General features: G+C 45.6%; 1 protein-coding gene across 2 annotated transcripts in view; it reads left to right on the top strand.

Moving 5' to 3' along the window:
- Window positions 1-4887, top strand: part of TMEM242 (transmembrane protein 242) — a 30151-nt gene extending 25264 nt beyond the window's left edge. The window contains exon 4 of one of the 2 annotated variants that reach the window (XM_047858961.1): window positions 3766-4887. In XM_047858961.1, the coding sequence (XP_047714917.1) occupies window positions 3766-3864 (99 nt within the window). In that variant the 3' untranslated portion in view covers window positions 3865-4887. The remainder of the gene's footprint in view (window positions 1-3765) is intronic. The other variant, XM_047858960.1, reaches the window with a different exon arrangement.
- Window positions 4888-12457: the final 7570 nt, after the last annotated feature.

Raw genomic sequence — 12457 nt, 5'->3', positions numbered from 1 at the left:
TCATTCTTAGTTAAAGCTGGCATGCGATTAGAGGTTATAGAGGTACCAAGTCTTTCCAGGTCACAGAATCAGAGTGGCTATGGTGAAAGAGCCCTGGACATCATTCAGTCAGTTGTACTTAGAAAGCATGTCACCATGGATGGGTTAACCTCTCTGACTGCTGGTTTCTCATATGTAAAGTGGCGGTGCTCATTTCTGCCACAAAGAATTGTAAAGACTAAATAGTAGCCTGATGCTTGGTAGAGTGCCTGACACATAGGTAATCTCATACGGCAGCCATTATTATTCCTGTTCAAGTAACAGTTATTGTCTTATTCTGTGTTATGAAGAAGCTGAATTTCCAGGTTCTTCGAAATGACTGTCGGTCCTGTAACACTTTCATTGTTCTACCTCCAGTACCGGAGTCCTGCAAGAGGCAGCTGAAGCCAAATGAGCTAGTCAGTGGCAAAGACATTATACAACTTGGAGCTTTTAATTCCAACAACTGCTTATTTTTCTAAGAATAGATACTATTCTTAAGGGTAAGGGTTTTCTCTAATTGGGTACATCTCTTGGGCTTTTGAGGAGTTTTTCAGCACCCGACGCCTTAGACCAAAAACCTTCATGTTGTTTTTTTCCCTGCCAAAACATGCATGGTAAATGTGCAGCCGTATCCCATGTTTCTCTCCTGGCTTACCGGCTATATGGCCCTTCAAACAACTATTGCAGTGTGAGTGAGAGCAACATTATTAGAGACATAATCTCGAAGCCATTCTAACATCTAAAAAGTCAATCATACCCAGTCTTCAGAATGTCCATGTTAGTAACAAATTACTTGTAATACCTTTCCCAATTGTCACGACACCGTATTCAAGGCTTGCTGCCTTAGAAAGTAATACTTTCTGACGGTATTACAACCCATCCCTGTTGGACACAATCAGTGGGACTTAGGGATGAGGTTCTTGCGCAGTGGGCTCATTGCCTTGGGGGGTGCCATTCCTGTTTTAGTCTTTGTGGAGAGCAGCGCCTGGAGTTGTGTAGTACGCAGTGGCCCTGATTAGAGGCGTAGCCCTGGGACCCATAGCCAGGGAAAAATTCTCCCCAGTCAGAGGAAAGAGGGAAAAGGAAGACAGCAGGTAAGAGCTCAGAGCTTGGAAAATGCTTCAGAGTAAAACTGAGTTACTGGATCTCTAGTTCCCAACATTGTCCCGTCCTCACTGAACTTGTGGGGTACAGGGTAGGGGATGGTTTGTGCCGATAGCTGTCATTGTTATTGTGGAATTCAGTTCATTGGTTTATAATCAAATTTGCTTGAATTTACTCAACCCCTAAATCTTTTTTCAAGCACAGTTTTAAGCAGGACAATGTTCTGTTGACCCGTGATAGCGTATCACTGATAACACCAACACCTCTGAACTGCATATCAGAAATTAATACAGGGGGAAAAATCCTGAAGGTTTTCGTGTCCTATCCATATACATAAATAGTACAAGCTTAAAAATTTGTGGAACCCCATTGTTTAGAGTAACATGAGGCCCTCTTTATAACTTCAGTGTAGACTCTGGGTTTCCTCTTCTACAGCTGTAAAATTAAAGAGGCCCGAATGGTGTTCTTTATCCCATCTGCCTCCTTTCTTTTACCCCTCTTCAAAGTCTGTCTATCCTTCTTTGGCTCTTTTTCAGACACGATTTCTTCTAGTGGGTCAGTAACTCATTTATGACTCTGGGGACAGGTGAATGATACAATACTTGGGAAATAAGGAAAGAAAAGAAAAAAATCAGTCCAAGAAGACAAAATGGCAACATGACACCCCCCCCCCCCCCCCCGCTGAATAGCAGCCACCCTTTGCTCCTACCCAGACCACATCTGCGTTTCCTACCTTCTTCTCAGCAACTGACCATGTTCCACATCACTGAGAAGGCAGAATGGCATATGATCCTCTTCATGTCCTCGCTCTCTGACACTCCATTTGAAAACTCTTGTCATTGGATTTAGTTGTAACAGATGTTCAGCCATAAAGGTGAAGGGAAAGAAGAGGCAGCACAAGCAGACCTTGGCCAGAGACGTCTTGAAACTGAGAAAGTCTATGCAAAAGATGCCTCAGTGGGGCTATATATTGGTATTTTGGACAAAGCAACAATTATTTTTGTGGCCATTCTAGATACTTAGAATCTGCCCCCCTCCTCCAGTGCAGATAGAAGTTCCCTGTGATTATGGCAACCAAAATGATGACACTATTTGAGAACTGCTATTTGGAGCTACATTTCCAATCCCTCCCCAGTACTGTGTCTAGGTGACAACGTGTTATGAAGGATTCGTCACAGTACAAACCAAAGAGTTGCATGGAAGACGGGGCTAGGGAGAGATACCCATGCCATGGATGTGTGTGTAATGAGGACTGGTGTCTGGGACCCAAACGTTAAAAGATGGTTGGCATGGACCTCCTATAGACTACATATAACGGAGAACCATATGTATCCCCCAATGTCAAAATAGTTGAACCAAAATGATACAGAACTATAAAGTAATGCTTTTAGCCAACCTACCATATTATTTATGTCCGTATGAACTTTGTTCTTGGAATCCAGCACATACTTTGGTGATGCCATAATGACAATGGCCAATATATATCGAGTGCTGCCATGTGTTAGGTGCTGTGCTTTACGTGTATTATCTCACTTAATCCTCACAACCCTATAAACAGGCAGTTATCTCCCTCCTACACATGTGGAAACTACGGCTTAGAGACAGGAGTTTTCCCCAGTAGAGACAGATCTATCTGGCGGCAGAGGCTGTGCTGCGGTGACTGGAGTGAATGCCTGGGAATTTACAAGTCCTGAGCAAGATGCACTTGCTGAGTTTAGAAACAAAGTAAGGAATCAGCTTCAAAATAAAGTGAAATAAATAAGCAGCGATATAAGAAAAATATATTAGCCAACTCCCAACATAACCACTCCAAGAAATGTCTTGGTGTTGTCGATGAGTCTGAGGTGCTTCGCACAGCTGATTGAAGAGATCTGTATCTTTGAGAAATACAGTCAGGATACGGCCGAGAATACTGTAATGCTGCACAGTAGTGCTGAAGTATCTTCATGACAGGACCAGACAGGTTAAAACCGTGAATCAAAAGTACGTAGCCAGCACTATCTAATGCAAACATGATCCGTCCTCCCTTAGGACGGTGTGCTCCGCAGGGGGAGCCAGGTGCCCCAGGTTGACGCTCCTATTAAAGATCTTCCAGCCCCTGCTGTGACCCTCGGGTTCCAAGTCAACCTCTGTTGGTAAAACCTCTACACAGAGCTTTCAATGCCATTTGGCATATGAGAACATTCAAATTTATCTGCCGTCCACTGATGCATTCTTTATTAACCCTTACTAAGTTTCTTCTCTCTACTTCTTCCCTCTAGCTCCAAAATGCTTCTACGAATGGCCTCGGTGTGTTTAAGACAAACACAACTTCCATTCTCAGCTGCATCTTTATATATGAAAAAGCCAACAAAACATAGCATTCTTCTGGTAGGAAATAGATATCATGGAGGGTTGACAGTCTAGATTACGTTGCCTTCCAGATTCAGAGTGGTGTTTTATGTTATTTAAGGCTCAATAGATTACCACTGGGAAGAAGAACGGAGGTGTATCTCATTTCCTCTCAAGGTAGCTGGAGCACAGTCTTTACTGTTTATGGTACCCACAAGCGATGAAGTATCATCCCAGCAGCAAGAGAGTCTGTCTCTAATTGCCTTGGCTCTTTTAATTTTGATAACTGATTTTTTTTCCTCCTTTTAGATGAAAGACTTTCGAAGCAAAATGCAATCAATATTTCCAGCAATCCCCAAGAACTCCGAATCGACTCTTGAGTGGGAGGAAGCATTGAAATCCAAATGAGATAAGCATGGTGAGGGAAGTCTAAAACGATTATTTTGGAAAGGGTGGCTTCAGAGATGCCACAGAAGCAAAGGGGCCTCGATTGATTTATCATCAGGAACATGTGCATTGTTGACTGAATTCATGGGATAGGTGGCGCTCAGTGTCCACAGAGGAGGCCGCCAGTCTGTGCGCTTTACTTTAAAATTCACATGGGCATGCGTGTGCCTAAGGTTTTCCCAAAATTGGGAAGACCATTTAAAAATAATCATATGGATAACCTCTCTGTGGAGAAGATCCCAGGAGAAGTACGACTGTTTATAACATCTGAAGCCAAGTTTTGTACCTGAAAAAAATGTATAATAACATATGATGGAAAATCTTTATAGACAGACTCCTAACCACACTAGTACCTCAATGTGTCTAATTAAATGAGTTTCAACAGCGTTTCTTGTCTGTATGTGATTGTCAGGGCTTGGAAAGCTCACTCCTATTAGGCCGACTCCAGAGCAACAGGTTAACAGGTAAACCCTGTTTGTCAGGTAGCAGGTGTGGCTCTGTTGTCCTGAATTCGCTGTCCTGGCTTTGCACTTGCTAATTAGTCGCTGATGAGCTCGTCTCAAGGCTCTGGAAATTCTTGTGCATAGATAAGAAGCCAGTAACAGATCATGAGAACTTGAAAAAGTAGTCATGCTAAAATAATACGATACCATGGATATAAAATGTACTTTTTTGAGAAGTTGGTTCTGTGTCCCTCAACATTGACTGTTGTTTTACCTCAATTGTCAATGTAAAAAGAGTCCAATTATCACCTACCTTAACAAATTATTTTGAACCAGAAAGTTACCTGAGTATTGAGTCTCAATTTTAAGTAGTCATTACTGCCTCCCTGATGAAACTACTGGTAAATTCTTCTATGCACACCCAGCCCTTTCCTGTCCTCCATGATCTCTTCGAGAAAACAGAGAAAAATGTCTGCACGCAATTATTTTTATTTGAAATTAACATTCTTTAAAGAAAAGTAAAAAAAAAAGAGGTTAGAGTGGGAGAGAGCCAAAGCATAAGAGACTGTTAAAAACTGAGAACAAACTGAGGGTTGATGGGGGGTGGGAGGGAGGGGAGGGTGGGTGATGGGTATGGAGGAGGGCACCTTTTGGGATGAGCACTGGGTGTTGTATGGAAACCAATTTGACAATAAATTTCATATATTGAAAAAAAATTTTTTTTAAATAAAAAAAAAGAAATCTTAAAAAAAAAAAAAAAGAAAAGTACTTTCATATGTCAGTATACCCAGAAAAATATGGCTGGGTACCAGTTGTGCAACTTCTTTATAATTACATAGGCTCTAATTAGCAATCAGGTTTAATAAAGCATATTTAATTGTTTTTTTCTGTTGTAATGAAACCTTTTAGTTCTAAGGAAAATTTTTAAGTGAAATGTCAAGTGCATAATGTAACATTTTTCTCTGGGCCAGCTTACCCTGTTAAAATTGCCATATTGTTAACTAATTAAACAGGTGTAAGCAGCATCTGGGATTCATATGTAACCTGTTAAAAATCTCAAGACTACAAGGAAGAGATTGCAGAATTTATCAGGGTATATGGAGAAGCAAAAACTTTTCACTCGGCTTTCATTTTTAACTAAGAAAAGATCTCTAGTCTTTGAACGAAATGAAGGAACAGGTTGTGTCGATATTATGGCCTGTGTCTAGGAGCTTGGTGGGCCCCATTCCCACAGGGTCTGGCTTGTGGGAGGCCTCAAGGCATGAATGTTTGGATACAGACTTCTGTTTACCCTTTTCGTATATGTCTGTTGTCCTTGAGGGATGGCAAGGGGGCTCCCATAAGAACGATCGTGAATCACCCACAGAGGGAAGGTTGATGGGGACAGACTCCCAGTTGCATTTTAAAAGCAGAAGTGAAGTAACAAAAGATGAAAGTTAAAAGGAAAACAAGCAATATGACTGACGTGGTATTTTTCTACAGTCAGAACTCAGATTTCAGAAGATTTAGTCATTTGTCTATTCCTTTTATACCAGAGGCATATTGTTAAATTGGTTAATGGAAAGGAAAAATGTTTAACAGATAATGTTATTCTTTATGTGAAGTACCATCTGTGTATTGAGTTCTGAATGTTCCTGGATATGGAAGAGAGGAAATGTTATGGAATTTCAAGTTTGCCTTCTTTGCTGTCTTTATCTTGGGTAGAGTATGACAAACATAATCACATTTATCTCCTGGAGCATAAAGAGTTTTAATCACCCTATTAACCAGGATGACATTTTTCACAGACTTAAAAAGGAATAGAACAGACATTATCTCCCCATAAGCAATCCATTTCATGGAGGCTGAGCACTAGAAATTTTTTAAAGGATGGATAACACAAGCCATTTCCATTTCACGTGTAAGCCAACATTCAGGCGGCTTTCCATAAGAACGTTGCTTACGCTGGTTGAGTGTAAGCTTTACGTTTAGAATCTCAGCACCGAAAGAGCTATTAGAGAAAGCAATGTAGAGAAAATGTAGTGGGCAGGGAGGGGCGACTTCCAAGGCCTCGGGATTCATTCGAGAGAAAAAAATGTATTCTGCTAAGTTATTGCTGCCCTGTAAAAATGTATCCATGGGCAGCTGTTATTTTCAGAGTCAAGACAATACGATTTCCAAACAACCCCAGAATGAAAAAAATGGGAACTGCCTTACATGACGCCTACCAGCCTATGTCTACACGAAACAGGGATTCTAATGATCCAGAGCTTGAGTCAGCCACCTCCGGGCCCCCGCAGAGCTGAGGCGTGACCGCAGGTGACCCTCGTTCCATAGCAGTGACACAGGCTGATGTTGGCGAGAACCTTTCTCAGTGCTCAGTCAAAAGGTGGCATCTAATCACCTCGCCTGTCCTATGTTCTGCTTAGTTTCATGGACAGTATGGGACTCAGCTTGCAAATTAATCATGCAACCTAAGGGGAAAATATAAGAAATTAAAAAAAAAAAAAGAAGAAGCCCATAGGGACAAAAGTAATTAAAATCCACTGAATTTAGCTATTTCACTTGGGGCAAAATTTAATCTCTCCTAAGTTTGGTTCATGGAGAATGTTGTATATTGCCACCTATTTTCATGTATCTTCTTTAAAAAAAAAAAAAAAGCAAATAGTTAAGTATAAATTAAAATCAGCCAGGTAAAATGTAAAATTATTTCTCAAATGGTTAAATTCCTTACGAAAGGTAGTAAAATGCAGATTTTTATAGTATTTTATCACATTCGAGTGAGATAGTCTTCCTTTCTGCCAAGAGTCATTGAATAATATGTCAAGTATTCAGGTCTCTATATTGGTGTTATCAGAATTAATTATCAAAGGCTGTGCTTATATAAGAGGAAAGTAAGCATCTCTCGCAAGCAGTGACATTAATCTGTGATAATGAGTGAGACCGTTAGCAAATTTTGCCTGATGGAAGATAACTCGGTTTGGGAGAAAATGAGAATAGCAGTCACCAAGAAGCGCACAGAGTTCAACTCTTCTGCCCAAGTCGTAGCGAAGTGATTCAGAACCTAATTTGTATTTCTTACATTGGTGAGGCATGATCCCTTAACTCAAAAAAGAAAACAAAACAATAGTGAAAGCAGGCTAGAGATCATCTGAGTGCTCTCAGTGACAGAAGGATAAAGGCCATTCTTCACCGACTTTCTTAAGAAGCTCAATCAGGCAGACTGCAGAAGCTTAGCACATTTACGAAACACCTACTACCTGCTCGTCTGAAAACGCTGCAAAATTCATCTTCGCGCTGCCCCTGCCTGATGTCTCGGGCTCAGCCTGGGGGCCCAGGTCTGCAGCCTGACAGATGATATCCACCAGACACGTCCAGGTGACTGACCGTGGACTTGGGTCTCCAGCAAGCGTGGACCCGCTGTCTGAAAAGAACAAGTGGACAGAAGTGAGTATAAAAGAAAGCTTGGATTTGCTCAGAAAGTCCTTACTGAGTTGTGTCAAACTCTGTGGAGTCCCTTTGCTCTGCCAACCCGGGTGATGAGAATGTGTTTATTTTTATTTTATTGCTACCGGTTGTCTTCTCCAATCATCCCTATTCTAGGGGCCAAATCCCTCTGAGCAAAGCCCCAGTGGTAGACATCCTCACCTGGAAAACTTGGAGGGTCACCAGGGTGGACCATGACCACTGCCACCTTCACCTGTCCTTCCAGCTCCCTTCAGTCCACAGTGGCCACAGCTACTTAGAGATCCTTTAGTTGGGATAGAGGTTACAAAGCTAAGAAAATTCTAGCATAGTAAATCTCATGCAAAGCTAAAACAAGACCTGTTGGCAAAAGGTGAGAGTGATTGAGGAAACCCTCTGCCCTGAGCTGGCTCGTGGGCCAGCCCTGACCTTCCTCATAGATGCTTATTACAGATGATTGTAGTAAAGTATCTGTGGAAACAGTACAACAGCAAGCCTACCAACTCCTTGTTTAAGAGCAAGACTTTTTTATGCACCACAGTAAGTGAGGAGGGAGGCTCCACCCCGGCAGTCGAGAATGCATGGACGTAGGGCCCCTGGACCTTATTCAGGCTTCTCCAGAGTTGGAGGTCGATGGCACTTCAGCCTGCAAGATGGGGCTCTGACTCAACAAATCCTCTTGCACAGCAGTTTTCCCTGTGTCTTTCCAAATATCTCTCACGGCCAAAGATGTTCCCGTGGGAACTGTCCAAATTCAACATCTCTGATATGTCTACTAACAATGAGTTGGGGGTGGAGTCCATATTCTCCACAGGAATCCATTTGCTTTAACTTCTCGGTATTCCAAATATTACCAAAGGAGCAGAGAGTAAAGGACTAGGTTGAAAACAGGTCAGATGAGACCTTGACACCTGCCTCCCCGACCCAGAAGCGGGCGCTCCTCCTTGTGTGGACTCTTCAGGTTCAGGACTATGTGCATCGGAAGGAGGTGGGGAGGGAAGGGAAAGGGGTAGAGAGGAGGAAGGAAGAAAAGAGGAGGGGGGAGGGAGGGACTTCCTCACTGGGAAGAGGGTCCATGCGTCAAAGACCACACCTCCAGCTCCCGCCGAAGCTGACATTTGCCTTCTCATCCATGCTGACCACACTGACCTCAGCCACCAAAACTCAAGAAAATAAAAATCCCATCAGGATGATGAAAAATTAGTTTTTGAGGCAGGTCCTGGGCCCTTGCAGGGGTTTCTAACTCCGTCTTATGACCAGATGGTCCAACAGTTAAAAATTGGGGCGCCTCAGTTGAACATCCTGCTCTTGATTTCAGCTCAAGTCATGGTGCCAGGGTCGTGGGATCAGGACCCATGTCGGGCTCCATGCTGAGCGTGGAACCTGCTTAAGATCCTCTCTCTCCCTCTCTCTCCCATCTCCCCCACTCACACTGTCTCTCTGAAATAAAAATTAAACAATTTTTTAACTAAAAAATAAAGCAAGATCCTAATGTACTCACCAACTCTGACGTACTGAGCAGATAAGAAACAGATAAGATTAAGAGCCATACGAACAAGTATTACTCGGGATGACCCTGTGTCTGGCGAGGAGAAGGTGGCAATCTTGCTTTGTAGAACCTGGTCAGGCCCCCAGAGACCTCTGGATGGGGGAGCATCCTCTGAAAACAAAAGATCTCAGAAAATCATCTCTGGCACTTCTCACTTCATTTTGGAAACTTCACTCTCTAGCAACAGCATCTAGAAATAAGGGGCCTCCCTCACCTTGGAGTGGAGAGTTTTCTTTCGTAGCCAGACACCCGGTGCTGAAGTTTCACTCAGAGTACCCAGGAGTGGGAAGACCACACAGAATCACCGTGGCCAGGGTCACCTGGGCATGGACTTGTTCACCGAAGAAATGAGACAGGAACCAACCCACCATCCGCTCCCCTGTGAACCTAATATGCCCCAGAAAGTAGTCCAATAATTCTACCTAATCTACTCAATTTGTCCCTTTGATGTAAGCTTCCCCGTTACATCTTACTTTTTCGCTAGTCACTAAATCATTCTGAGCTGAGTGCCATCACACATTAATTACCCAGCATGACAAACCCTCGGGTCAGCTGGTTTTCTTGGGTTGTGCCTGCCGGGAGGCCGTGGGAGTTATTAGAAAAGTTCGGGCTGGCAGGTTAACATCATCCCTTCCTGTATCAACGTGTGATGCCACACTCCGTGCCTGGGCTTTAAGAACTAAAATTAAAAACCTGCTCTCTCAAATACGCGGCAGGCTGAGGGTCTCAACAGGCCCTGAGCCGTCCTGACCGGGTGCAGTGACTATTCTCTGTGGCTCCAAACTTCAAAATCACCCTCTCGTGGTAGCTGTTCGCTGGCCCAAGAGCTACATCACCCCACTCCGGTCAGCGTTCGTACTCAGTGGCGGTCAGCGACAGGGCAGGCCAGAAGGCCAACGCCTTCCCCCAAAAGAGGTGTCCCCAGTCGTAAGATGAGTGATCAGTTCCCGAGGTAAGTGCAGCGGCGGGACACGGGTAGCCGAGTGCCTGCGCCTGTTTGGTCTGCCCCAGAAAACATTCCTGGAACCCCTTGGTAACTTCGGGTGAACCCCTGCTAAACACAAGGTTTGGTACGAGCATTGCTGGCCCTGATGAGGGGCACGCGGGTGGCCCGGGACTGCCCCTGTCCCCTCCATTTCCCCTTCTGTTTTATTCCGCAGTCGCCGGAAGGTGAGGCCACACCTCCCTCCCGACCCGTCTTCTGGCCCACCCGGACTTTCTCCACCTCCTTCTGTCTTCCACCTCCTCCATGAACACGTGCGAAAGCAAGACATGCGTGTGGTCCCATTCATAAGCAGAGGAACGCTTACCCCAACCTGCCGGAAGTCTTACCAACCCCTTAACCGGCAGAAGGTCAAGGCCAGTGTGGGGGGGTGGTGTCACAATCCTTGGGTTTTTGATGACTTCTTATGTTTCTCCAAGTGTCCTACACCACCCCCTGTGCAAACCTGTTCACGTTCTCTCCAGGGGTCACTTGGGTGGATCCTACCCCAAGCCCAGCCCTCGCTCTCCAAAAGGAGACTCAGGTGAGCAGCGTATTGGCAGGTCAAATTTGCCTTTCTTTTGTTTCTGAACAAAAGCCAGTCGATGAGTGGTTTTGCAAGCCTCTTTGGACGCTTGCATTCTGGGATCCCCCGTGTGGCCCGTGAGCTGTGCCCAGTGCCCATTCCTCAGCTAGCAGCATCCTTCCCGGCCCTGGGGAGTCACTTCCCAAACCTTGTCCTTGTTCACAGTGAGTTACTAAGAGTTTATTCAGTACTGCGATAGGCCACTAAGCGTTTTCTCTGCTGTTAAAAGACTTTTATGGCAAATGCCATTATGAACATTTAAAAATTCTTCACAATCACACAGCACCCAGATAGCCAGGCTGTCCTCTCTGAAAGGGGTTTCCTGGAGCTGCTGGTTGGCATGACAGGAGATCTGGGTCCCTTCACCTGGGTCCTCCCCTGCCTGAGCCCACTCTTGAAGCCTCCTCCAACCCTCCTCCACCCTCCCAAACTTAACCCCAAGCCCAGCCCCTCCGCTTACAGCTGGGATGACTTTGGGCAAATGACCCATGGAGGCCCAGGGTGTCCATCTCTAAAATGGGTACAAGAAGAACTCCCGCATCGTCATGTCATGGGGAGGATTAAATGTATGTGCCCAACGAAGCAGCCAGCCCGTGAGAGCCCCAGCCTGTGTTATGGGCGCACTTGATCTGATACTGAATAACACCCCCGGGCTCCTCCTGCAGCACACTCCCATTCACCCCGTCCCGCAGGCTCCTCCCAGAGCGTGGGCTTGCAGATCTTCCCCACCTTTCACGGATCACCTAGCAGGTGGGAGCCCTCTCTGGCCTGGGCTCCAGAGGCCACACCTGCTGGTGAGCCAGGCACCATCAGGGGACAGTCTGTGCTCCTCCCTGGCATGCCCCTGATCAGGGACCGCTGGGCAGCTACAGGGGGAGCAGGGAGGGGCTCCTGGGTGGCTCAGTGGCTTAAGCATCCGACTTCGGCTCTGGTCATGATCTCACAGATTGTGGGTTCGAGCCCCGCGTCGGGCTCTGTGCTGACAGCTCAGAGCCTGGAGCCTGCTTCGGATTCTGTGTCTCCCTCTCTCTCTGCCCCTGCCCTGCTCACACTCTGTCTCTCGAAAATAAATAAACATTAAAAACTGTTTGAAAGGAGGAGCAGGGAAAGACTCGGATTGGGAAAAGGAGGGCTTTGCGCACCTTCATTAACCCTGTCTGGACTCACGGTTCTCAAACCTCATTCGGAGCACTTGTGAAAACACAGGTGACCCCACAGCCTCCAATCCAGTGGTCCAGGCGAGGCCCGAGAATTTGCATTTCGGTCAAATCCCAGGGGAGGCCAACCTGCTGGTCCAGGCACCACGGTGAGAACCAGGGCCCCACTCTGTCTCTGTCTCTACCTGTGTCCCTCTCTCTGTCCCTGATGATAGTGCTGAGGACAAGAAGTGTCACAGGAGAGCGTCTGGGCCAACCCTTCACTGGCTACCACAGACCACCTTCTCGAGCTCCTGCGAAAGCTGTGGCTCCCCCCTCCTGATTCTGCCTTCACCCGCTGCCGCCCTCCACACCCGGGCTCTGCACACACACACACACACACACACACCCGCC

The sequence above is a fragment of the Prionailurus viverrinus genome, chromosome B2, assembly GCF_022837055.1.
Source record: "Prionailurus viverrinus isolate Anna chromosome B2, UM_Priviv_1.0, whole genome shotgun sequence".
Classification (NCBI taxonomy): domain Eukaryota; kingdom Metazoa; phylum Chordata; class Mammalia; order Carnivora; family Felidae; genus Prionailurus; species Prionailurus viverrinus.
This window is presented reverse-complemented; position numbering and strand designations above follow the sequence as displayed.